The sequence below is a fragment of the Limanda limanda genome, chromosome 22 (genome assembly GCF_963576545.1).
Source record: "Limanda limanda chromosome 22, fLimLim1.1, whole genome shotgun sequence".
In the NCBI taxonomy this organism is placed as follows: domain Eukaryota; kingdom Metazoa; phylum Chordata; class Actinopteri; order Pleuronectiformes; family Pleuronectidae; genus Limanda; species Limanda limanda.
The window spans coordinates 17088988-17116580 of record NC_083657.1 but is presented as its reverse complement, the minus strand read 5'-3'; the positions used below and the strand labels follow the sequence as shown (position 1 = coordinate 17116580).

Here is a 27593-nt window from a genome sequence, read left to right as displayed (position 1 = left end):
CGAACTACGTTTCCCGGCATACATCAGAAGAGCGCGTGTGCAGAGTAGTTTAGATCTCCAACCAATGCGCACGAGGAGCAGCGGCGTTCAAGTGCAGCTGACGGCCAGAGACGCAGATGGTTGTGAGATCTGCGGCGCTGCGCTAACGTAGAGGCTGGTACCACACTTTCAGACGGAGTGAACTGCGCGGCAAAAGAAGGGAGACACAAACAAAAACATGTGGCGGAGGCTTTGAGATAACGGGTTTGTAATCTACCACACACGGGGGGGAATAAGGCTTGGGTGAGGGCTGAGGGGGGGCCGCTGTTGGGGCACATTACGGAGACGTGTTTCCCGGGAGCGCTAAGGGAATTAGCTTTGTGCAAAAGTGGTGAGTTAAGCTAACTAGTAGCCCGTTAGCTTGTTAGCTGCTCCTGACAACAGTCATCATTCAGCCATGCTGCTCTCAAGCCGCTAGACCCGGTGTGGTCTCTCTCTGGTTCAGGTTATCCTCAGCACCATACCCTTCTTATTTACCCTACTTAGCATTGACTGTACAAACTAGCGCTGGTCATATATGGGAAGCTAACTTAACTTTAGAAGGTTAGCCGGTTAGCTTACGTTAACCAACCGGGCTAACGAGTAAACAAGTCAGATCGGGTCTTTCGGTGTGTATTGATTGATACAGCGTGTGAGATGAGGTGGAGTCGTGCCGTCGAATTGATCGCAGCGACCAAGTTCAAAGAGCTTTCGGCTGCTTTGTATTGAATGGATGTGTGTAGCGGTGGGAGTGCCCCGCCCACCACAGCGCCATGTAGTCCCTGTTAGCTGCATCGAAGTAACCAACATTATGCAACGAGTCAAGCTGCCCGGACGCGGGTCACTGTCTGCCTGTACGTGTTGTTGGTTATGCGTCAGGTAGTTATGAAAACCACGTTATTAATACATTATTATATTATTATTAATCGGTAAAGATGGGGTGGTTATCAATCCTGACATGTCTCCATACCAGAGAGTACGACGAGAGATGTTGCCGTGCTTATCGGGAGAGGACACACCAGTTCCAGTTAAACCGTCTTCACTCTTAGGAAGCGGTTCATTACAAATCCGAGATATATAACCGGAAGTAAACCTGAGTGAAAACTAATTGAACAAAAAGTTCTAAGAAACAATTAGTCTCTCTCTTTAGTTTTTTATTTTGCTAAATTGATATTATTAGCTTATACAATTTTTTTTTTAAATATTATCTTTTTATGCGATTTATTTATTCAGAAATACATTTCCATATGTCTGTTCATTTTCATAATACATGCATAATACACAGAGTGAAAATCCAAAATTGAATGGCAAGTCTGGTGATAATTTATTTTTTAGTTGTCGATTTCCTCCTATTTGAGTAATGTTTACTAAAATATACAATTAGCTGTTGGGTTAGTAAACTACTGCGTCCTGTTTAAAAATGAAATTACATATTTGTGAGCTGAATTTTGAGATTTAAATGTTGAGTACCAACCCATGGGCTTGGAGGTCAGGTAAAGTAGATGCATAAAAATATAGAATCAAGGACTTTTCAGGGCCATATTTTAACTTAACCTTCTGCAGCGTCAATGTATTATATGGAGGGTTTGTTGAAATAACTGCTGTGTCTTATTCAGTTCTGCAGATGAGGAGAACATCTGGCTCGTAACGGACGGTGGACACCATGGGTTTACATTCAGGCCAAAAGAAGCACTTTCCCCTGCGGGGGATCGACGGTGTTGTTCAGCTGTTTGACACTGAGCTCCGCAAGCCTGAGCCGGACTTAGCACTTCTTTCCCTGGTCCTGGGTTTTGTCGAGCACTTCCTGGCTGTGAACCGAGTCATCCCCATAAACGTTCCAGGAGTACGGTTTGAGCCTCTGGAGCCAGACTGCCCCAACTCCTGCTTCCCCACAGTGGAGCTGGGTATGATCTCTGCACTGTACGAGCGCTTCACGGCCCAGATCCGGGGTGCGGTGGACCTGTCCCAGTACCGGAGGACCGCTTCAGGGTCCAGCAGGGAGCTGGTGAAGAAAGTGTCAGACGTGATCTGGAACAGTCTCAGCCGCTCATACTTCAAGGACCGGGCTCACATCCAGTCTCTCTTCAGTCTCATCACTGGTAAAACATCACAATTATTCAAATTAAATAAGTTGGTTTGAGGTTTGTTTGAATAAACTGCAGTTAATGTCAATTTGTAGGAATTCCAAATAATTCCAAATTTAATTTAAACCAGGCACCAAACTGGACAGCTCTGGGGTTGCCTTTGCGGTGGTGGCGGCCTGCCAGGTCCTCGGCCTGAAGGATGTCCACTTAGGGCTGTCTGAAGACCACGCTTGGGTGATCTTCAGCAAAGGCGGCGAAGAGACTGCAGAGGTCACCTGGCATGGGAAGGGGAACGAGGACCGACGGGGGCAAACAGTCACAGCAGGAGTTAATGAGAAAGTGAGACCTTCCTTCATCTACATGTCTGTCCCAGAACGTAAAGAGATCATGAATATACATCCAGAAGTGCACCAGAACCCTTTATTCACATCTGCTGGCAACATACAGGTCCTCTGTCAAGTAAAAATATGAACAAGTACTGCACAAGTGTGAAAGGTCAAGTCTTTATAAAAATATATTTTAAATGGCAGTGAGGCAACGTTTCTGAGAAGAGCTGTGGTTAAGGAGTTTTGCATGAATGATGAGAGTCATGGGGGAAAAAATGTCACTTACTTTTTTATGTAGCTAAGGATTTATCAGCAGGCAGGCTCATGCATCAGAAAGGTTTCTACTGCTCTGAGTCACGCATGGCCCCATTAAAAAAGGTTAAAAAGGATGTGACTCATAATCAACCGGCAACCAAGATGAGTCACAAGATTGTCTTTTGGTATCTCAGAGGGCTCTCACATCTAACCCGGTGGGTAGGACTTGGACATACTTTGGGGCATACTTTGCATTACTCTGTGTGATAACGTGTGCTCAACTTCTGTCTGTATTGCCGGGACTTTCACTTTTACATCAGCAATGAGAGCAGGTTCAGACAGAGGTGTGCCGAGCTTGTGAAATATAACCTTGCATAGGCTGCAGAACTTCCATGGAGTATTTTTTAATTTGATTCTATAGCTATATATTTTATTTTATGGGCTAATAATTTCTAATTTATGATATTTATGTGTTTGTGTCTGTCTTTCAGAGTTGGCTGTATCTGAAGGGCTCCTACATGAAATGTGACAGAAACATGGAGGTGGCCTTCATGGTCTGTGCTATCAACCCATCACTGGACCTACATACTGACAGCTCTGAGCTCCTGCAGCTGCAGCAGGTGAGAACCACCACTTTACTGTTATTCTTATCCTCCCCCAGGAAACCCCAGCTTTCATTTTCATTTTTGGGGAAGTTAGCTAAATGTCAGAGAGGCCGTCTACAACTCAAAAGGTTTTGATGTTGTTATATATGACATGATTATTGACTCATAAATTCCCAATATCTTTCCTGTTTGTCATACAAATTCTCACAGTTTTACAATTTGTTCATTACAGTCTTCATCCCATCCAAACATCAACGAAAGCTCATGTGTAGCAGATATTCCAGTAGATTGAAGATATAGAAATGTAAAATGTATCTAAGGAGACCATCATAAAAGATTTGCAGCTTCTTGTGTTGAAATTAAACTCGAAGTGAAGGATGTTTGAATAATAATATAAGTTATTATGTTGGAAAAAGGCCTCCCTTCACTCAATCAACCCGATCAGAGTTTAATTTTATGCAATCAGTCTGTGCAAACATTAGAACCAGAGTCATGTCCTGCTGCTTCTCTCAGTTTCTCTCTGAACAAACAGAGAGTGAAATCTAATTCATTTGTTATTTTAACTCCTTTAACATCACTAAACCTCATCACTCCCTGCAGATGTTTCACATTTTGCACATAAGACAGTGTTTGGCTTTTAATCTGAACAACCTGTGCAGGGAAAGGTTTGACATTATCCTAGTAAAGTGTGAGCAGGGTTTTATTATGACATATCTGCTATATGGATGGAGTTAATGTCGTGGAACTTTTTTCAAGGAAAATAAACTATAAACCTTCTATAGTAATTGAAGGAATTGAGTATCAAACCAGTGGTAGTAAACTCTTATTTGAACATTTTCTGTACAGCTCTTAACTCTCAAAAATCTTATTTTCACTTCAAGTGCATTTTCGTAATCTCCCCTTTTCTCTATGTTCTCTCACAGAAACTCCTGTGGTTGCTGTATGACCGCGGTGACCTGGACAGGTGAGAGTCAGTTTTTAAAGGAATGTGAGAAGACGAGTCCCTCAGACTCTTACGATCCGTACACAATGCTTCACTGTGGCAAACATTTCACATGCTAGTTTTCTGAAGTCCACACGCTCATGTTGTTCTTCACTGTCTACCAGGTATCCGATGGCTATGGGCACTTTGGCAGACCTTGAGGATCAGGACCCAATACCAGGCAAAGAGACCCCCCTGAAAATCCACCTCAAGGTAAGTCTGTAGTGTTCACCACAGTAGACAACAGGGAGACTTGCAGGATACCAACAAGGTTCTTGTTAGTTCTACCATTTAACATAATGTCAAACAATTTTTTAAAAATATAGTAACACAAGAAGCAACATTTTAACGTACTGAAATATCCTTGACTTTAGTGGATCGGTCATAGGAAGGACAGTATCATATGCATTTATTCACCATAAAGTGCTCAGCTCTTCTTGGCAAAACCTGAGTGGTCAGTTATTGTATTGTTTATGGGTTTTCCCTAAAATTATATAGTTATTAGAACAAGCTATTTTTCTTTCCTGCCTCTAACATGACATGACTGTGTGTTTGTGAAGGGTGTGGGGGTGGTTTACATTCCTCTTGTGTTTCTTCACACACTTGGATCTTTAATAGGAAATAACATTCCCTATGTGTCTGCGCTCTCTCTCCCTCTCAGGCCGTAAGCTCCGCCCAGAAGCACTACAACAACGAGCACATCTACCCCTACATGTACCTGGCGGGTTTTCACTACAGACACAAGGAAGTGCGGGAGGCTCTGAGGTCCTGGGCCGAGGCAGCTCAGGTCATGCAGGAGTGAGTTCACGCTGCTTTTACTCACTATGAGGGACTGGGAGGCGATGAGTGGAATTAGTTTCTCCATGTGCACGAGTCAGCAGGCCAACCTTCCATATTTATAACACATGAGGTCATGTTCTCAAGCTGGGGTCAATAGTACATAATATTCCAAAAAACATGCAACATGCAGTAACATGAGAAATAAAAATAAAACAGCAATACTAACATTGTGAATGTTACACTGAGACCAGTTCATCCCTCGTCATGACATGAACAGAAAAGTCAGTTTGCAGTGGACTGACACATTTAATCTAACATTATTATAGGCTTAGCTTGACTTAACTCTCAACCAGTTTAGTTTGCCAGCGGCAAAAGGAACACAAGGAGATTTAGGTTTTATCTGTTTCAACACATACTAGGCTTGCTGGTGTTAACATCAGGGCTTTTACACGGGAAACACTTTAGTGAGTTGTTCATATTTCACCTGGAGGACACAAGGTGGCAGTAAATACAAGACAACATTTCCTGACTTCTGTTCCATCTGTATCAAAAATGTAAGTTACAACCATCTTAGGTCAGAAATTTCCACATTTATGTCAGGTTTTTTTTGTTTTGTTTGTTTATTTGTGTTTTTTGTAACATGTCCACCACAGAGAAGCCCAGCTCCAGTTAATGTGACAGGGTGTGGTGGTCGAGCTATTAGGTGTCTAGCTCTTCATCCTCTCTCTCTTAAAACACTGTTCATGAGCTGCAGCTAAAAATACCAGCAGTGACCCACCAGAACACGCATTCCCTCCTCATCTCTCGGCTTCCTTTTCCTGCTTGCCCTATTGTTCTTCAATTTCAGCCTTTCCCTTTGCACAATCTAAAGAAGGATATCTGGTGTGTGTGTGTGTGTGTGTTCATAACAGTGGATTATTTCTAGATCTTTCAGCAAAGTTCACTATCACGTACAGACCAAAATACTGTTACTACTGCAGACATCAGTATGCCTTCTCTGAATCTGAATCTCATGTGTTAGGATTTCTTTATTAATGGCTAAATGAACAGTCATCCAGTGGTAGAGAATAAACGTGGCCTTTTAAAACCATATTTCCGGCATATTTTATCTGCCTGCTGTTAATAAAAGTCCTTCTCCTCTTTATTGCCTCTGCAGGTATAACTATTTCCGTGAGGACGAGGAGATCTATAAAGAGTTCTTTGACGTTGCTAATGATGTAGTCCCCACTCTGCTGAAAGAGACCCCCTCTGCAGACAGTCCTGGGGAGGGAGGAGAGGGGGGAGAAGGAGCCGACAAGGTGAGTTTCCCAGCCTGTGCAGTTCTGTAACACAACAGGTAAAACGATGTTACACTTACTATGCATACAGATGCATTAGAGTTTATTTACAGAACGATCTCCTTGTCTCTTTGTCAAAGGAAAGAAACCCTAAACAAAATAATGATTTCCAGCTGGTATTAACATGTGATCTGTATCTGTACATACATATGGATAATCTCCTCAGTTCGCACCTAAAGCTGTTATACTCTGAGGGTAGATTTAACTCTCACTGAAGTAAACAACACGTAGAGATTAGTCGGTACCCGTTGATGGAGAGTAACTGACAGGTGGGACTGATGTGTGGCTAACTAGAACACATGGAAACACTTGGAAACAGCAGTGTACCTGAATATGTTGCAGTATATATTAGAGCCTGTGATGATATAGTGACTTTAATTAACAAAGCAAGTCCGACCTCCTCGGAACTTAACATCGTCCTGACAACCAGCACTAAGCAGCTGGTTTGTCTCAGTTCACTCTGCTGCATTCACAGCTCTTAGCTGGAAAATCCAGAGTTGTTAACTATAAGCAACTGCATCAGAACCATGAATAGTGATCAACATGATAAGAAACTCTGATACCTGTAGGTAATTTTGGTTAGAATAGAAAAGACACACTCAAAATAGGTTTACATTTCTGCTTCTCTTAAGTTTTCTCACTTGCTGTAAAGTTTCGTCCCTATCAGGATCCTGTAGAGTCATGATTCATTTCCATGTGAACTGGTTGGTCAGTGGTTGGGCTGTTCAAAGCTTTGGATCGCTTAGCTCAAACTGAACCTGCTCTGAAGTACGTTAGAGGTGCATTGTTAACAGTTAAGTGAACCACTGTAGTAACCTGAAGTCACCTCGATAACCACAGACGTGATGTCGTACAGCTCCCAGATGTGCAGTCCATTCAGTGTGCATGCACTATAAACTATTAAACATTTTCTGTAATCAGATGTAGATAACACATCACCAAGGACTCCCATTACACAATTATAATTCAATACAGATACATTGCAAAGATGTCATTAATATTTGTATCAATGTGCTTTATTTCCTTTGCTTCTCTTTCTTTTGCACTTTGTGTCTCTAAACCACCTTTGCATTTCCAGGAATTCCCCAAACAAGCTGCAGCCTTCTCGGCACTCCTGGACCCAGAATGCTTTGCTCACCTGCTGCGTTTTTATGATGGTATCTGCAAATGGGAGGAGGGCAGTCCCACGCCGGTCCTTCATGTGGGCTGGGCCACCTACTTGGTTCAGTCTCTGAGCCGCTTTGATGCTCAGGTGAGGGAACCCAGATTAGTTCTGTGTTTGAAGATCAAAATGAGTCGACCCAACAGGAGTCAAAGGTGATGGTGCTCACATACATGATGATGCTTTGTGGCTGAAAATAGGTTTGTGCTCTCCTTCCAAAGGTACGTCAGAAGGTGTCCATCATCACCAAAGAGCCAGAGTCCCAGGACGATGATGACCAGTCCAGTGATGACCCCCGAGAGGGCCGCCGGCGAGGCCCCAGGAGAGAGTCCAGGCTGGAGGAGCAGAACTCTTCTTCCCCTCCTGCTGCTCCCACCTCCCCATCCACCCTGCTTCAAGCAGCATCTCAGCCCAGGAAGGTGGGTGAGGGAGGTGGGCGCCGCCGCTCCTCGCTGAGTCAGCGGAGTGGAGACGCCGAAGGAAAACCCAAGTCCCCCAGCCCAGATTCTGCATCCTCCCCGTTGTCCCAGCAGCAGGCGTCCCCCTCCCCGGCCGGTCCTGTTGTCGTCTTTCAGAGCGAGAAGATGAAGGGGATGAAGGAGCTGCTGCGCGCAGCCAAGGTGAACTCCAGCGCCATCAAGCTACAGCTCACCGCCCAGTCACAGGTCATGATGAAGAGACAGAAGAGCACCCCCACCGGGGATTACTCCATGTCCTTCATGAAGCGGCAGCGCAAGTCGCTCTAGACATGCTGATTGTTGTAGAGATTCTGTACGACATACTGTGAACAGCCGCACAGATGCCCGACTAACCTCGCTCTCGTTTGTGAAACTTTTTTGCTGTGTTTTCATCCAGAGGTCGTTTTCAGTGAACACCCTCATAGTTCCCAGGAAAATATTTCAAATGCACAGTTGTTCTGCAGTTAAATGTCACATATCAGGTTTGAACTGAAGGAATGGACTTTTCACTGTTTTTATTTAAAAAGAAATCCTCCCTTTTTTGGGGAACTACCTGGTTGATCACTTGTAACCTTCACTCATTAGTTTTGTGTTTTAATTGGCAGCCAATTGTACACTGAATATTAACTTCTCATTGACTTATACATGGGTGTTTGAAGCCAAAGTAACGACGAGGACCAGAATTCAACGTAAGGATGTGTAAATATCAACTTGAACCATTAGGAACCTGTTCATAACTTAAGCCTTGGAAGTAATTAATTTAGGATAGTTACTGTGTAACATTGTCCACTTCTGCTCTATCGACAGCTTCTTTCTTGCTAGCTCTTTGTTGCCTTACTTTGCTTTTGTTCTTTTCTAAAGTAGGTGGCCTTTAGTTTTGAGAATAGCTGAGTGAGGCCTATTTTTAATGATTAGAGAAGACCAGAAAGACCATGCACTGTTGAGACGGAGCCACATTAGGCGGCCCTGCTACATCCTATTTGCTTGATGACTTGTGGTTTTTTGTTCTTGTTTTGTATCTGCAAGTAATAAAGACCTGACAACAGAGTGGGATAAGATGTGCTGATTTCAAAATGACCTGGTTTTCTGCATTAGCTGTAGCTGCGTGTTCTGCGAGTGTAGAGAGTTAAGCTGCTCTTCAGCCAACTTCAGACACAGTGATGTGTTTCTGGAGAGCAGCAGCCTCCTCTGTGGTGTCCTGACGTGGACACTTGGCTCCATGCACCATGATGTGTGTTTGTGCAACTCGTGAACAGAGAAGTTAACCAGCCCCAGTGGTTCCTTTGAGCCTTTAGCTAGGACCAACACTTCTATGGAGACTAACCACAGTCTGAATATGGACCGTTGAATATATAAACTCTTTGAGGGGACTCTGTAGCATTTTCCTGCTTCATGTAAATCAACAGGTCTTCAAAAGTAGCTCTAACATACACTTCCAGTGCTTTCGATGGCTGGACTCCAAGTTTGGTTGATCCTGACTCCCTGACTCCCCCCAGAGGTTCACATTCTTTTTGAACCTACACTAAGGAGCGATACAATGGTGACAGTTGTGTCACAGTAAATGCAGATCATTCTTGCCACTGTATCAGGACACAAGGTGACTGAGCTGAACAGTGTGGAGGTTGTACACTGTAAAAAGAAACAGGATGCTTGAGCCTATACTGCAGTGGGAGGCATGTTTTCTACATTCTGTAAAAGATCACTGGTCCACTGGTTCAGAGGAGACCAGCTCTCTGTGGATGGGGCAACATTAACCAAACAGGCCAATTTGTATCAATTGTCCAGGATAACTAGAGCACCAATGAGAGGAGCATGCATTCCTGTGGAAGATGAGGAAGTGCATGTTCGTAGAAAAAACGGAAACTTTGTTATAATATCATTCTGATTTTAGTGAAGAGACGGAGCAGAGATAAACAGCAGTCCTGAGTCGATGCAACGTGCAAGAAGTCCAGCAAAGTTCGATTTCCCTTAAAACCAATATGCATATAGTCATGTCTAGACATACACAAATACACAAACCATCAGTTCTGAACCTTTGTGTAATCAGGTGAGCTGCCTTTTAATCACAACATACCTTCTTCCAAGGCAGGGCCACCACAGGTGGGTCAGACCCCAAAATCTGATCATGTTCAAATCTTATACAAGAGGTTCAGGGCCAAATTAACGTTCCTCTTGTCAGAAAAAGGTCTGATGTTATAGTAAGATGTCTGGTGTCTGACATTTTCTCTCCAAATTCAATTTTTCTTAATTTATTGACTGGCTTTACCATAAATTTGCGTATTCGTTTTTGGAATATATTCAGAATTTTTTTTTTTTTTTAAACCGTATTTCACAAAGACAGATTAAGAGTCAGAATTCTGATGTGGCCCTAATTCTCTTGATTTAAATCTGGTTTTACCATGCCTATTTTTATTTTTTCTTTATATCTTTTCAGGCGTTACAAGTTATAAGTCTGAAGTTTATATTGTTTCTATTGTAAAATTTGACTGATTGAAGGATAAGGCCTAGGCTATTATTGAATTCGATGTTATTTAATTTATCACAAGTTAAGAAAAGGCAGAATCGTCTTTACTTAACTAGTTTCTAATCTCCTTTGTTCGAATCTTCCGTATTACGGAAGAGGATTAGGGCCACTGTGGAAAAAACAAGTGAGTTCAGAGTTTAAACTCAGAATTCTGACTTTAATCTCAGAATTCTGACTTTAATCTCAGAATTGTGACTTTAAACTCAGAATTCCGAGATTAAAGTCAGAACTTTAATTCTGAGATGAAGTCAGAACTCTCTTGTTTTTTCCACAGTGGCACTAATCCTCTTCCGTAGCATATTGATTCACTATGATCATTTTTATTTTTTAATGATTTCTTTTCCATTTCTAGTTTCTGAGTTTTAAGTCTGATCTCTAAATCTTTTATATTATTATTCTGAAAAAGTTGATCATATTTATTTATTTACTAAACCTATTATCATTTATTTCAGGTGTTTATTTCACGTTTTCTCTTTCTAGTGTTCAGGTGAACCTTGACACAGGCTGAAAACACCCAGTGAGCGATTTGTGTTGAAATGTTTTACAGTGTAGGATTGTGTCTGCTCATGCGTGATGTGACTCCAGCGCCGCTCGGCAACTACTTGCGCACAGGCTCTCGTCTGTGTCAGTGATCGCGTAGTTGCCTCCGTCCTGTCTGTGATCCCTCTGCCCCACTCATCCGATCGATACACCAGCAATTAGTCAACTCCAATTAGTTCCCATCAAGCCGCCAGTCAGAGGGTCGTCCGTGCGCTGCCTCCTCATGTGTGAGTAGAAGCCTCAGCCTCCCACTGCAGCCCGAGCTGGTCTCCAACCATGGACACGATAGGGGTGTCGTTCCTGGACCCCCTGGACGACTACGAGTTAATCCACCGGATCGGCTGCGGCACCTACGGGGATGTGTTCAAGGTGAGTGAGGTTGATTGCAGCGAATCACACACACAGGGAGAGAATCAGAGGGTCTCTGCGGGAGATTTGACTTCCTGTCATCAAGGTGAACGCTGGTTTACACTGCCCTCCTGCTAATATTGCGTATAGAGGGTGGGATGTCAATAATGTTATTGGAAAACATTCTTATTCATGTCAATGTGAGAGAGAGATCAGGCAGGTATTATTCAGAGTACAGTGTCACCTTGTTGCATCAGTGGTGCCACAGGTTTGTTTTCATGTTGTTGGGCAGTATTATCCTTTCACTGTGCATTTTTAGTGTTTCAGTGCATCAATTTGTCGCAGTTGTGTTTGTGTGTAATTTTCTGGAAAAAATTCAGAGAAAAAGTAAGCAGAAGGGTCTGAAATACCTGACACGTCCGTTTAAGAACACGACCACAAAATGTAACACATTCTATCAAATCACAGCCATTGTTCGGTGTCTAACCATTGTCTTCAGTGGGAGAGTGCATGTCATCTCTGTTCACTCGATGACTTTGGTGTCAGGATGCAAACATCCTGTGCTGCTAACCCGCCCCGCTGCCTGGTGCATCCTGCATAAGAAAAACAAGAATTTGTATTGTTTAAATTTACACCCTAGACAGCAATGCTTGAGTAAATGTGAAGGTGCTGTGGCAAAAATAAAGGACCTGCAGGACCAGTTTCTCCACTTTCTCCACCTCGCCCCATGTCTTATTGTACTTTGTTAGTCCATGTGAACACAATATAAACTTTTTAAGGTTCTGTTCAGGATCACATTGTCCTTTGTAATCCAGCTCTGTCGTTCATAGACTACTTTCAATCAATCAATCAATCATTTACATTTTTGTATTATTCTCATAGAGCTTAACAAGGAGCATACATCCTCTGTTCAGACAAAAAGTGCAATAGATGACGCTTGTAACTGAGAACATCAACAAAATAACACTATTTACATCATTGATTTGAAGATTTGTCACATAATGGAAAAGTGTGTCAATGTTTAAAGTATCAGAATATGTCTGATAGAGATGAAGGGAGCACTAATGACAAATGAATTGAGGAGTTGTTGTCAGTAATGTTGGAGAATGTGAGGAGGCGTATTGTGTGTCAAGCAGTCTTGTTGTAATCATAGTCCACGATCAGCTGCCACTACTAAACTGTTTCACTGTGGCTCAGGGGTAGGTGGGGGGGTCGTCCAACCAGAAGGCCGGTAGTACGATCCCAGTCTTGCCCCCATTCTGAATGCCGAAGTGTCCTTGGTGCTGCCCAGGGATGGTAAAAAAAGAAACATTATCGTACTTGATCAAGACTAGAAAAGCACCATATGAAGACAGACAAAAAAAAAGAAATACATTTAAAAAGTAATCTCTGACTGGATCATGTCCAGGCTGTAATGGAGGCAGTGGTGAGGAGGTGTCACAGCAGAGGGAGACCAGGGTTCTCATACACAGGTAGTGAACAATGGTATCAAAAGTATTCACATTCATTACTAAAGTAGAAGTATAGATACTAGGGTTTAAAAGGACTTCTGTAGAAGTTGAAGTATCGACTAAAGCTTTTTACTTAAGTAAAAGTGTAAAAGTACAGGTTTCAAAACTACTTAAAGTATAAAAGTAAAAGTAATGTTAGGGGAATTTTTTTCCATTAAGGACAAACTCTTAAGCCGCGTCTCAGGGGCCTATAGTGCACTACCCCCCCTCCTCCAAAAAACACATTTTTCTAAAAGCCATTATGACTATAATGTTATGTTAAAATGTTATGTTGAAAAATGTGGGATGCTGCGAGGACGGCGGCGCACGCCTCATCCGCTGCGTGCGCCACATTGTGTGTGTTTTTGAACGATGACAAACCGGAATGAAAACAAGCCAAAATTAAATAGGAGTAACGAGGCTATTTTTAAAATGTAAGGAGTAGAAAGTACAGATATTTGCGTGAAAATGTAAGAAGTAAAAAGTCGTCTGAAAAAGAAATACTCCAGTAAAGTATAGATACCCAAAATTTCTACTTAAGTAAGGTAACAAAGTATTTGTACTATGTTACTTGACACCTCTGGGTAGTGAACAATGGTTTTGGTTAAATGTTACTCAACAGATTGTGTCTGACGTCACTGTGAACTGTATTAAGCCAGTACAGGATCTTTAACTGAATCCAGCACAATATTTTGCTGGTAAACAAACACATTGTCTCTGAATATTTTACTGTTATCTTTTTATGAGCGTGTTTGTCATATCGTCATTATGTTAATGAAAAGCGGAATCTGGTTGCAACCACGTTTCCTTCAACATTACAGTTACTGAAATAGAGTTGTATCAAATTTCTAGTAGACGGGTTTGTCGTTTTCACACAAAGGGATAAAGATGCAGTCGTTAGGGGGGCAAACCACGTTGGTGCGTACATTTTGAAAAGTTCGACAGGACTATTTCCTGTGTGTCACTGCCTGACACCCTCACCATGTCTCCTGTCTCTCCCTTGCCGTCTCTACATATTAACAGCAAATAGCCAAAATATATACTCAGCACTAAACAGAAAGACCATTGCCCCAGCTAACACAGCTCCAGTCATAACAGGAGGTGGAGCAAAGGTTTTTAGATCCTACAGATTATTACAGAAATGTAATATCAGAAGAGAGAGGTGGTGGATATCATGGATCAGGGAGAGAGAGAGCAGCATCTCTCTGTTGGTTACGTAAACCAAAGATTTTCTACTCACAGTGTATATATTCTGTTAACATTGTGTATATTATCTCTACTTGATTCATATTTTTACGTCTCCTTGCATTTGTATTGCATGTTTACTTATTATTGCTTCTACTGATGTCAGAACATGTCCCCAGTGTGGGACTAAAGGATTATCTTATTTTATCTTTTCACCCCTGTCCGTGTGATTGTTGGGTGGTTTGTTTGTTTCTGAGCAAGATTACACAAAAACAATCGGATGGATTACCACAACACACACACGCACACACACACAAACACATCTCTAGCACTGCAATAAACGGCATTTTTCCCAGGCAATAATTCATCTCGATTAAACAAAAATAAGGCACATTTACATGACTAATATTTGGTTTAGCCTGATTGAATTTAAGGAGACTGTTGGACCTTGTTGGTGAAATGCACAAGATGCACGCTTTTAAAATATTACAGAGTGAAAGTAAAGTTTCTGTGATTTCTTCTTTTGCCAGTTCTACTGAAAGAGGAATTAAGATTATATTTGCTGGGGACTATTAGTTGCTGCAGATTCATCTGCATTTACTTCTACTGCTTTTACAGTTTTTCGTTTTGCCGCAAAATCTCCCACGTGAGCTGCTTTCAGTTTGTTTTCAATGGTTTATTCACGACAGCCATTCCAAACTGTGCAGTGCATTTCCTGAGCTGAATGTTCAGTAACTGCAACAGCAGCTCCTCACACCACTCTGTCTACGTACAGACTCTTGCAAGTAGAACAATCAACACGTTCAGCAGGGATGGCCTCCAGAACAGCTGCAAAGCTCTCGGTCACAGATTATTCAAGAGCGTCTAAGTGTACTGGAGAGACGGTCAGCAGGCCGCAAAGACCAGAGCATCTGATTCAATGAGCACTCATGGGCTGTATGGAATAATCTGTTAGATCTGTGTTTTTAGAGAGTGTTTTCAACAGCAATTTGCATATAGTCTGATTTAATTTGAGACTAGTCTTTAAGAACTAACCAGTACCGCTGTAAATGTTCAGGTCCAGTCACCAGCGAGAGCTGTGTGAGGTCTGATTCTGTAGTGATGTCACTGGAGTCAGTGTGGGTTTGACAACAAATGTGAAAAGAAATAAGGAATCTTGGTGTGTGGCTCTGCTGCAGGCTACTGGCTTCTTTACCTGCCACTTTCATAACACACCACGAAAACTGTGTCCAGGCTGCTGGGGATTTAAATTGCATTGTGGGAAGAAAATACCTGTGGTTCTGCTGCATCATTATTCATTCTTCAGCTATCCATCATGAGTCCCCACAGTGTTATAGGAGTGCAGAGTGTACTCTGTTAAGGTTCTATAAGCCAGATTATAAACATTAATACAAACACCAACAACTATTTTATCATAAAATAAAGGTATAGTGGAGTAATGTCACCCTGAGCAGAGAATGAAGTAATCTTGTTTTTTTCCCAAATTTATAAAGCGAGATACCAGAGTCCAGTGAGGTGCTGAGGTGAAAGAACCTTCTGGAACCAGGTTCTTCAGCTAAAACAGCTCAGATGAAAGCTCCTTTCCCACTGGCAGTCTGTGGAACCAGCATTATGCTCAGCTGGCAAGCTGGGCTCCGTAAAACATTGGTGTAAAACATGTGGTTTAGTCTCCCAACAGTGAATGACCCTCACGTTTAGTATATTTATTGTCAGTATGAATATAATGAATAGTATAGCGCTCGTTTAAACCCATTAATCAAGGGGAAAGAAGATCCAGATTAAGCGTCTAAATGTCCAAGAAAACCAAGAAGTCTTTTACACATGAATATGAGCAATATTCAGCTGACTGTGACGTTGGTACTCAGCACCATATTTGTGCGTGGCCGGTGCGTCTGCTGTGAATGGGAACAGCACCACAATCAGAAACAATAGTACACTCTCAGTGCCGCTGTTCGTGGGTTCGGTGGAGCTGCAACCGCAGGAGTCAAGGGTGAAACCTCTGGACATGTGACTGTGTGGGCCTTCAGTGGACTCTTATTACACTGCTGTTATTCAAAGGAAACTCCGTTCAGAGCTCATGTGTATGAGCTTCGTATTTATCCTGATCCGTGTCCTCCTGTGGCTCCAAACAGCCAAGGCTCAATCAGTTCTATTTTTAAAGCAAGATTCAGTTAGTTTGAATAAGCTAGGGAATTTGGATTTTTTTCTAACTCAAACGGGGGAAAAATCTAACAGAAAAATCTGCCTTTTAACAAGTTAGTAAGTATCAGATTATTAGATCATTTATATCCCTAAAAGCCACATTTAAGTAATTATCAGCATGGAACAGCTTGTGCACGGTTTAAAGGAATCCTCCAGAAAAGTAATATTTAGTCATAACACTGGGGAACTCTACAAAGGGGCAGATAAAAAAAAAAGGCCAAGACTCACTGACTCTTACTCGGACTTCAGTGTGTTCTTGTGCTAAATTGAATGTAAAAAATTTGTTTATGTGTTTTATAAAACACCTTGACACACCTTGCCAATATTGGCAGAATGACAAAGAGTAAAGAAAAGGCCATTAGTATTTTGTTTGAAAAGTCAGGTGATTGGCACTTTTGAAAGACGGATATACAGTTTGCAAGTGACACAAGGAACATTTGACAAGTTCACATTAAATGTTACTATTAAGAGCTGTTTCTAAATTATGTTATTGAATTATAAGTGATCATGCACCAAAATTCTCGCAGGCTTTCCGAGTTGCTCTTCTGAATTAAGATGGCGTTAACGTGAACTTTCCCACTCTGACCCAATTTTATGATAATTCGAACACGACATAAACGCACAATGTGACAATAAGTCACTAGTAAGGGCCAACTCCTAAAATCCTGATGATACAGTTCCCATAATGCAACTTGATAGCTGGTATATGCTTCTTTCAAACTGAGAGATGAGGGGTAATGTGGGGTTTCACAGTTATTTTGTCAGATGTGAAGCTACTCTACAGTAGGAATAGGAAAGTCCTCCTTTAACAAGAGTCGCCCTGCACAGAAGTGTTCGCCAGGATTTTAAAATTCTTACCTCCCTTGAACATTTCACTGTTCTCCAGATCTTTTAACACAGAACATGATTATTTGTTAATTTAAGTTATATTATACTATTAGGCCATGTGGTATTGCAGTGGCAAGAAGATTTGAACAAGGTGTTTTCTCATGATATTCTTTATCACTTGGCACAGACACACACACACACACACACACACACACACACACACACACACACACACACACACACACACACACACACGCACATACACACACACACATACACACATACCTTAGTGCTGCTGTTATTATATTTCAATATGTATTGGACTCTATAAGTGAGACCGACAAACAGAGACTTGAGAAAAGTTGAATGGTGTTAGTGCAAAACTTGAATGAATGGTAAACACGAAGCACACGCACAGAGATATATGTACAAAATGCACAGGGGAAAACGGAGATAGCTTCTCGACCCCAAAAGTTGACTGGATGATCTGGCGGAGTCCGGTTGAATGAGATGCTCTGAATAAACCCCACCCACAGGTGAGTTAGCAGGAATATGGGGCTGAACAACACACAAAATGACAGGGAAAATAGTGAAACACAAGGAAAGAGATCAGTCTTTGTTTCATCAGTCCACTCAACATTTTCCCACTCACCAACAAACACCCCAGAAGCGTCATCTGACTAGATTGCTAGTAGGCTAAACAGCTAGACAGATTGGTAACAACTATAGCCAATCTAAATGCAGGATAGGGTAAAAGCAGTATAATAAGACCCGGAAGAGGAATACATAGCAGTTAAGGGTTTCTCCATGTGAAAGATCATGTAGTGTGTGACTTCCTGTCACCAGTCAGTCGTCTAGTCTAGTGTAAACTCACATTGACTGCAAGACTCCTGATCACAAGACAGCAAGTTGTGCAGTGTTTTCCGATTATAATCTGAAAGTGGTGTCGTCTGAACTCGGCATGACACACACCTCTGGTAAGCGTTCATTGACTGGACTCCAGGTTCGATAAATCCTGACTCCTGTTAGCTTTAGTTAATGTCGTTAAACCCGATGTTCACATACATTCTCAAATCTACACTGTAGGGCTGGGAAACTACCCGAAAATGTATCGAAACCGACATTTGTAACCTCTCACAACTTAATCTTACTCATGTCGGTTAATTTGGTTCATCATTTCCTCAATTGTGTACTGCTCTTCACCTGCCACACACAACACAAGGAGACGTGACATGCACAGCCAGGACATCAGGGTCAAAGTGACCGAATGATCCGGATTCATCATCCGACATCATTGATTAATAACTAAATAAATGTGATTGTCAGTTTGTGTGAAGAGCGACAAGGATGAACTGATTGGATTTCAGCGGTCAAAGGTCAAGGTCACTTTGAAGAATTACAGTTGGACAAAAGACTGTGCATTATTTCTGATTCGCTGATCAACACCCAATATCGTTTCGGCTTCCTTCCTCCCATTTTGGACATAGCTCTATAAGTAGCTGATATTTTAGGCTTGTCTAAATGAAAACCATGTCGGAGAAGTTACTATCACTGTAGTCACAGGAAGTCCTGCGGTAGAACAGGAAAGAAAACAGGAAGTGAGTGCAGCCTAGCCACAGGTTGAGTTGAGGCGACCTGCCGTGTTCCTATTGGCTGCTGCCTCGTTTGTTTTGGATGCCTGGAGTGAGAAGCAGTACATTCGACGTCAGAGCAGTCAGTGAATGGGGATGACTGATGTTCCCAGGAAGAACTGAGGAAGCTGAAAACATGTTGTAGCTGTTTTTAAATAACTTCCACCTTCAACTCTGCTGTACTATAAGAAATAAGTCATTTTTGCACTGGTTTGACTTTGTTATGTGATGTACAGTGTGCATCTGTATTAAATTACATTTACACCTCTGGCTACTACCGAGCCCCTGAAGTCTAAAGGATGATATATTTGTATTTTTATTAGCTTCTGGGCACAAGTTACAATCTTGGACCCACAATAAATGTCAGGTGGTTTGCTAAAAAGTGCTTTGTAGATAAAAAATAATCTGGTCATAATGTGTCCTTGACCACCTGTGGAGGAGGTTTATTCAAAAAGACCACAGTCAACCCTGAGTGTGCTTTTCCCCCTTCTTTCAAACTCTATCTGATTGCATTACAATCAATCAAACAGATGATTGATGCAGGTGTAAATGTGGTACTTGACGTTCAAGGGGAGCACAAGACAAACAGAGCTAGAGGAGAAACCATTGATGTGGTTTCCATAGGAACTGGTTGGACCAGCATCACTTTCTGCTGCGGCTCTAGCAGAAAACACATTTTCATGAGACCAGCCTAAGGTCATCTGGTGGCATTTGTCAATATATCAGCATGATCTCGTCTAAGTTGTGTTTCTAAAGAAGGATATGCACAAAATTGTTCATAACCTATTTATCTGTAGCTTGTTTTTGAATATGGCTTTGGAATGACCCCACCATTTGGTTATTTAGCTCCCTGATTATTTATTTATAAAACCAATACTTGTCCCCAAAATGGGTACAAATACAAGGATTTGGTCACTGTAGGGTATAATGTATATGAACATATTTATAACATATATTTTTCATTCCTTTCAGGCCCGTAACATCAGGACATCTGAAGTGGCAGCAATCAAAATTGTCAAGCTGGACCCAGGTATGTTCCATATCATTCCAAATTAAAACATCATGGATCATCAAAACAGTAGTCATGCATCATACTGGGAGAGGCCATCACTTGCAGCTTAGAGCTTTAGAGACCAACAATAACCCGGGCAGACACTGGCTGACACAGACAGGGTGAGACCCTATAAACATACATACTCCTAAATACTCCATTGACTGTGGTAGAGTGTGGGACACTTTACAATACAATAAAAAAAAATGGCAATATGTCTTTGCTTGGATGTAGATTTGTTTACTTTGTTGCACAGCAGGTCACACATTCATCACACATTCATTCACTGTGGGCAGGATGGCAAATTTCCACATGGGACTGTACATTAAAATCATTTTTTCCCTTTAATCAAAGGATTGTGTTTTTATAAATTAATATGACAATGCTAATACGCACATTATTAGAGTTCACTTGTTGCTGGAACCATTTCCTCTGCTCGTATCTGCTCTCCTTGTTGACTCTGCGTCCCTGCTGTGTTGCTGTTGTGGGGTAGTAACACAAAGAGCACATTTTTTAATAAACTAATCCTGTAACATTCAATTATACACATAAATGTTTCAGACTGCTGAAGCTTTATACATGCTTTGACTGAATGTGAGAAGGTATTTTTGCCCTAAAAGAGGAAAACTGGTTTGTCCCAATTAGTTATGCTGTTGAAACATCGAGAGGGGACAGTTTCACAGCCACTGTGGACACGAGGAAAAATTACAGCAACTAATAACTCTCTTAAAGTACATACTGATAATCGTTAGATGGTGCAACACGGTAAAATATAATTTTAAACACACAAATAAGAGGTTAAAGTGAACAAATGATTAATAAATATAATGTGAATAGTTATCGAAAGGAATGATTTAGTTATTTTATTTGTATAATTAGTTTTCCACAATTAAATGTAAATTTGGAATATTATAATGTATTCAAGCAACAAGTAACAAATGAGACTTTTCTAAACACATTGTTCCTGATTTAAAAATAAAAAAAACTTTTAAGAACCTTTACCTGTCCTTGACCCATGTGTGCATGTGAAAAATGATACAATAATCATATTACTACTACTAATAATCATATTAACTTTGATTTGTATCCCCTAACCCTATCCCCTAACCTTCCTCGTACACCCAATGGTTTACCGTGCTATAATTTTCTGTCCAGCTATATGAACTGAGAAACCACTTGCTTCCCTGTCTGTGTGTTAAGGTGATGACATCACGTCCATCCAGCAGGAGATTACCATGATGAAGGAGTGCAAGCACAAAAACATTGTGTCCTACTTCGGCAGCTACCACAGGTGCCGTTTGTTTTCTGCCTGTTCACTTCATGTGTGGGGGATTCCTTGGGCTGTTGGTGGACTTAAATATGTGGAATTTGACTGTTATCGTCCCCACACTGCTGCTGGATTCCTCTCCCACTCGTTCTACTGTTTAGTTAGACGTTTGGCCGAGCAGCTTGTGAATTATACTACAGGTTTTTATGGGAGTGATGATTTGGCTTAGGAATATTAGGGAGTGCCTACTTGTGAGTGCTTCCTTTGTAATACCGTATTCTTCTATATTGCTTTTCACAGTCCTAGCTGAACTGTGTCTCAATCCTAGAGGATAAGCAGAGCGCGTGTCAAATACCAAGATAACAGACGTGTGTCTCTTTCCAGGAAAACCAAGCTATGGATCTGCATGGAGTACTGTGGAGGAGGGTCCCTTCAGGATATTTACCATGGTACAGATACAAAAAAATGTGAAAGATTCTGAATGTAGATCTTGTATTGCAGCCGATTCAGTATCATCTGCAACATATACCCAATGTTTGTGTGTGTACTTGTACATACAGTACATCTTTGTGAGATCCATTTTGAGCGTAGACCTTACAGGGTGGGGACATTGTAGTCGGTTTATGTCTATATGATTTTAAGAAACAGTGGATATATCTTTTTTGTTACACAGAACAAAATGTAAAGGATTTATGTGATTAATTTTATATATTATTTATTGATAATTGATTGATATCAACTTCATATGTGTTTGCTCGGTATTCAGAGGTAATGAGTGACAACCAGGAAAAACCTCTTGTTTTCCCGATTTGAGCCGTGTGGTTCTTCTATTGCTAACCTTAAACTCAAACAAGATGAATGGGAATTTGAAAGCCACAATAGGTTATTTTTTGATCATACACATTTATTAAAAAAGTGAACGTGTGCTTCCTGTTATTAGCGGAAGTGACAGCTCTGGTATCTCCTTGTAAAATGGCAACAAACAAGTTGGAAGAGAATGGCTGCCACCAGCCACTATTACTGGAAATCATGTCAAAATACAATCCAATATGAACTCTTATCTAGCTAATTAAAAAGATCGGATCATTTCGTTTTATTTTCCAGAGTGTGACACTGTTGCTATCACCCTCCTGATTTTAAAGATTAGTACGAGTCCCTGTAAAGCTGATGCTGTGATGTTGATGATGTTCCTCTTCTTGAGTCTGAGCTGTTAATCAAACTGTTCTTCGCAGTGACGGGCCCATTAAAGGAGAAGCAGATTGCATACGTGTGCAGAGAAACCCTGCAGGTAAGGCTCTTTGGATGAAAAGCAGCTTGTTGTTGTTGGAGCATTGTAAAGACTCGAAGACAGTGAGTCATGTGTTTTTCCCAGCAACAGAAAGGCTAAATAGTATTTAACCTCGCCAGACCACTAAATATACTGTGGAGCTAACTGTTGCTGCAGCATCAGAGTCGAGAGCAGAACATACACACTTTTGTCAGCGGGTGACCTTCTGCTCACTTCAACGCAGCTACACAAACTAATGCTGAATTCAAAAGGAAGAAATCCCAGATCATCTTTTTAACCACATTTGATCACTTTGGCACATAATCTATACAAAGCGATTTCAGAGCTGAACAGTTCACTGCTGTTGGTGTCATCATGGCCACGGTGCACAGAGAAGAGGGAACAAACAGGTCACAAACTGAGAAGTGCTGCTTCAACAACCAAGTGGTTCTTCCTACTGTTGTGTTGCTGCAGTTTTGACATCTCGGTTTACGCACTTCGGTTTACGCATTTTCATGCGATTTTTCTCTGTATCAGTTTCAATCTTCCTTTTCAACATATTTTGTTGTTCAGTTTATTACAATACATTACTTAAATCATTTAATGTGTAATATCTAATTTCATAAAATACAGTTTCAGTTAAATAGATTTTGAGACCCATTTGTTTAAAGACTGTAAAACCATTTGTGCTTGTTTTGAACAAAACCATAAATTATCATAACTAAAATGTTAAAAAAACTTAAAGCAGAATAATCAGTAATAATGATTATATAATCATTATATTATATAAGAATGTAATTATTGTAGTTGAGCCACATTATTGTCATCATGCTGTTCTGTGTCATCTTTTTACATCCCTCTGATGAAGGTAATGCAAATGTGTTTTCAGGTATTTAACTTGCTGGATAATGTATCATGACATTATCTATATACAGTTTCTTGAATTGTTTAAACTTAAGATAAAACAATATAACAGTACAACATCACATATTCTGTCACAGAGATTTGTATCCACTCAAAATTAGGCCTAAAACATAGATTTAATTTTTTGATTACAAATTAAATCTCCATGTAACTTAATAACATAAGTTCAATGTAAAGGATCATATTTAATAAGGTGTTTTATATCATGTTTAGGTAGTGTGAGTAAATCAGATAACTAGATGGTCTCATTTTAAGACCTTATACTTTTCATTGACTTTTAATATTGTGCTCCCGTGGGGCATATTGTAAATAACAAATCAATCATATTAATCGAATTCCCTGAAAATCCCTGACACAGGACATCTGGACCCCAGAACCTTCTTTTTCAAACTCAAAAGCCTCCTGACTGGTCAATCTGGCCATAAATTTGGACAGCTTTAAAACAAGTAATAGTATAATACATATTTATATTTATACTATCTTTTTCAGGGCTTGTATCACCTTCATGAAACTGGCAAAATGCATAGAGACATAAAGGTAATGCATTTTTAAAAAAACATTATCAAGGTGTTACTTTATAATTGTGTTCATACATTGTTATACTGTTGATTGTCATGGGAACAGATGCTCACATTGCAATTGGTGTTCTCTCTGCAGGGAGCCAACATCCTCTTGACAGAGAGGGGAGATGTGAAACTGGGTCAGTGGTGATTTGCATCGGGCACACATCTGCAGCACTTATTTAACTCCTGCAACTCATCAAGTGGGCGTAAAGCAGGCCAGCAGCCCCAGTGTAACCCTGTCTGTCTCTTCTGTGTCCAGCGGATTTCGGAGTGGCAGCAGAGATCAGCGCCTCGGTGGCCAAAAGGAAGTCTTTCATAGGAACGCCCTACTGGTGAGATGAACGCAGCTGACCTCTGTCTGTTAACAGTAGACGTGATTTAGATGAGGGATGCAAGTAACCAATTTAGTTTTCTTTCCAATGTTCCTTTTTCATTATATCCGACAATATCTATGGCCAAATGTACAGAGTAGACTACCAAAACAGTAAGTCAATGCACAAGTATGCTCATGATTTTAACAGGCGCAAATAAACAGGAGATCTTCAAGTTGTGTGCAGCATACGCAGACATGCAGTATAGCAACACATTATATTTCTGTACTTACTACTATATTGATTGAAACCATGTTGTTGCGGTATAAAAACTGTATAAACAGATGGGAAACAGCTATAGACAGGGGCGGATTTCCGGGTCTGGACCTATATATCATTGCAAACATGATATATATATATTATCATTGTATAAACATATGCAATGATAATGTTAAATAGTGATACAATATGTACTGAATGTATGCACTCCCAGTGGTTTGGTCCTCTGTGCACCGCTCCCCCTCCTGTCTCTCTCTCTCTCTCTCTCTCTCTCTCTCTCTCTCTCTCTCTCTCTCTCTCTCTCGCTCTCTCGCTCTCTCGCTCTCTTTTTCTCTCTCTCTCTCTCTCTCTCACACACATTAATCAGACCTCATATCGTTCGTTTAGCTTCACAGTTGAATCTTGAATCTAACCCGGGCCATCTTTGTACGTGCAGCTGCATCTTCTAATGCACATGTGAGGGAGGAGGTCAATCCACAATTAAGATGTTCCTAACTCTGTTAAAAATAACAGATGTGTATATATGTTACAAAATGCTTGGTGACATTATAAATGAAGGTTTTCATTAGAGAATAGACAACATTATATTGGAAGTTGACCGCAGCGGCCATGTAAACAGCCAGTATCTCCTTTTCAGGAGAATCATATGCAATGTCCCCTTCCTCGTATGTCTCCTCTTCATTCTGAATCCTCTGTCCAGGATGGCTCCAGAGGTGGCTGCAGTGGAAAAGAAGGGCGGCTACAACCACCTGTGCGATATCTGGGCTGTTGGAATCACTGCCATCGAGCTGGCTGAACTCCAACCGCCCATGTTTGACCTTCACCCAATGCGGTGAGTCAGGACAGACGACAGGGACTGGAGCTCAGACGGATCTAATGATAAACAGTAGAGGCGTGTGTTATGTAACATGTTGCCTGTCTGTCTTGCATTTCATTCCTGGACAGTCGCTGCCAATTAATTAAAGTAAACAATTAAGACCTTAGACAGTGCAGTGACATTTAAAACAATATTTCAGAGCACTGATGTTGATGTCCAAGAGCAGCTTCCAGCCTCCAAGACTAAAGGATAAATCCAAGTGGTGAGTTGGACTGCCAGTGTTTGTCCTTTAAAATCATTCAGTATTGAGACAAAAAAGAAGATGTCAAATTGATTCACACTGTGTCACCCCCCTCCCCCTGTTCGTCCTCTCTGTGCAGGTGTGCAGGTTTCCAAAGCTTTGTGAAGATGGCGCTCATTAAAAATCCTCGTAAAAGGCCCTCAGCCGAGACGCTGCTGCAGGTTGGCTTCTTCTTTGTGTTTGTCATTAATGAAAAGTGGTTAACTCGCCAGTATCATAAAGGCAATTTCACCTAAGTTCATAAATGCCAGTTTGTTCCTGTTGTCTGCTTTACCTCACAGTCATACGGATGATAATAATGAATCTGGTAATCATGAACTGACAGATTAATGGTAATAATAAGGAAAATGTAAAGCATCAGAGGTTGCTGCATACCCTGCTCTATATACCCCAGTCAGACAATCCTAACTTTTTTATACTGTTATAATGCCATTTCATAATGATGTCATCATGACACTATATATATATATATATGTATACACTATATGACGTCATGAGAACATCTTACCTCATGGTGACTTCTTCATGATGTCATATGATGGGGAATCAGCCAGCTTAGCCTGATATACTTGCACAGACTGACCACTAATTATAGGATTTATTGTTTTTCCAGTGCCATTTTACATGGTTTTGTGAGATCCAACTTAGCTTCATAATAGTGTAAAAGGCTCTGATCCATACCTTCTTTCTCCAGCATCCATTTGTGACACAGCTACTGACCCGTAACCTGGTAATTGAGCTTCTGGACATGGCCAACAACCCTGAGCTCCACTCTACCCAAACTCATAGCATGGACGACAATGAACTGGAGGTCAGTGCAAAGGAAGGGGTCCGAACTGACACCACAGCGGGTCAGACACAGATGCATAGAGTGAACAACAGAGGATATTTATTATTTACAATATTTTAGATGGACAAAAAAATTGAAAAGCAACAGATTAAGTCTGTTTCATGGTGAAAAGTGTTTTTTCTTCTCTGGTGCGTCACATACATTTTCTGTTGACAGATTGGGGAAATGGCTCCTGACAAGATTCAGTCAGCTGGGAAACACTTGCCTGCAGAGAGGACCTTGTCCGAAGAGCAATGTGAGGACACACACACACACACACACACAATCACAATCATCCTAACTCAACTTGTGCAGTTTTTCCACACACCCAATATGCGGTCTCCCTTCAGAAACGCGTGTGTATTGTATGTATGTTTTGTGTTAAGCGTTGCACAGTTTGACTGTGACAGCCACTGCGTGTGCCTGGGCTTGTGACTGTCTGCGTGCATATGTAGATATATTGTATGTTGTACTTGCTGCTGAGTCGCCTCATTGTCCAGCACGACCCCCAGTATTCGGTACTGTAATCTCCATAATATGAATGAGGACAAAAGCCTCTCAGTCAGCCTGCTGGTGGCTGCCCTCCTTCTGTATCCCGTCCACACATGTGGGATGGAGGTTGCGTCAGACGGTGGCACAGCGAACATGCCACTGGTGTGTGACAGACAGTGGTACCTCTGTCACACACTCTGTGGCTAGAGTGACTTCACACTGCTGAACTGCCTTAATGCTTCTTGTGGCCTGAGAGTTTATTACTTGACAGTCTGGTTTCACTATCCGTCTAGTCCCATATCATAAACCAAGTTGGTGCTGACCTGTACTTTCCCTTTCACACAGTGTGTTTAATATTCAGACACACAAGCCACAAACACATTTAACACCTGGGTTAACACTTTGGGTTTGACCAATATGGGCTCACACTGCCTCTGCTTTGCAATACTCTACTTACCAGTGCAGTAAGTATTTGTTTGCACATTTGCTACTAGGCTGATAAAACTAGATTTGGCTGGGTATCAAACCTCAGTACTTTATTTGTACTCTGTAAGTATTGCAAACTGTGGGTTATAAAACGTTGACATCAATGGTGTGGTCAGATTTGTAATCTTTCAATTCTAACCCACTCCCACTACTAAAACGTACTGAGACCAAGAACAAATAAATCATATAATATTTACAATGTTCTGGGTTCTGTTCTAGTTTAAGGAAGTCATGATAGATCACATACAATA

General features: G+C 41.2%; 2 protein-coding genes across 6 annotated transcripts in view; both read left to right on the top strand.

Moving 5' to 3' along the window:
* The first annotated feature begins 167 nt into the window (after positions 1 to 167).
* Positions 168 to 9054, top strand: men1 (multiple endocrine neoplasia I). Of its 2 annotated transcripts, none has more exons than XM_061066090.1 (10): positions 168 to 243; positions 1635 to 2117; positions 2233 to 2441; positions 3175 to 3303; positions 4212 to 4252; positions 4396 to 4483; positions 4932 to 5068; positions 6207 to 6348; positions 7466 to 7639; positions 7771 to 9054. In XM_061066090.1, exons 2-10 carry the CDS (start codon positions 1682 to 1684, stop codon positions 8293 to 8295), a joined length of 1881 nt encoding a protein of 626 aa, XP_060922073.1. In that variant the 5' UTR covers positions 168 to 243; positions 1635 to 1681; the 3' UTR covers positions 8296 to 9054. The 2 variants fall into 2 exon arrangements, with proteins under 2 accessions (XP_060922073.1, XP_060922074.1); XM_061066091.1 differs by lacking the exon at positions 168 to 243 and adding an exon at positions 305 to 370.
* A 2092-nt stretch (positions 9055 to 11146) lies between these two features.
* map4k2 (mitogen-activated protein kinase kinase kinase kinase 2) overlaps positions 11147 to 27593 on the top strand; it is a 30325-nt gene continuing 13878 nt past the window's right edge. For all 4 annotated transcript variants that reach the window (XM_061066224.1, XM_061066225.1, XM_061066226.1 and 1 more), the window contains exons 1-13: positions 11147 to 11440; positions 19728 to 19785; positions 21007 to 21097; positions 21458 to 21522; positions 22306 to 22361; positions 23754 to 23801; positions 23922 to 23964; positions 24087 to 24159; positions 25118 to 25249; positions 25434 to 25496; positions 25615 to 25696; positions 26230 to 26346; positions 26542 to 26620. In XM_061066224.1, the coding sequence (XP_060922207.1) occupies positions 11348 to 11440; positions 19728 to 19785; positions 21007 to 21097; positions 21458 to 21522; positions 22306 to 22361; positions 23754 to 23801; positions 23922 to 23964; positions 24087 to 24159; positions 25118 to 25249; positions 25434 to 25496; positions 25615 to 25696; positions 26230 to 26346; positions 26542 to 26620 (1000 nt within the window). In that variant the 5' untranslated portion in view covers positions 11147 to 11347. The remainder of the gene's footprint in view (positions 11441 to 19727; positions 19786 to 21006; positions 21098 to 21457; positions 21523 to 22305; positions 22362 to 23753; positions 23802 to 23921; positions 23965 to 24086; positions 24160 to 25117; positions 25250 to 25433; positions 25497 to 25614; positions 25697 to 26229; positions 26347 to 26541; positions 26621 to 27593) is intronic.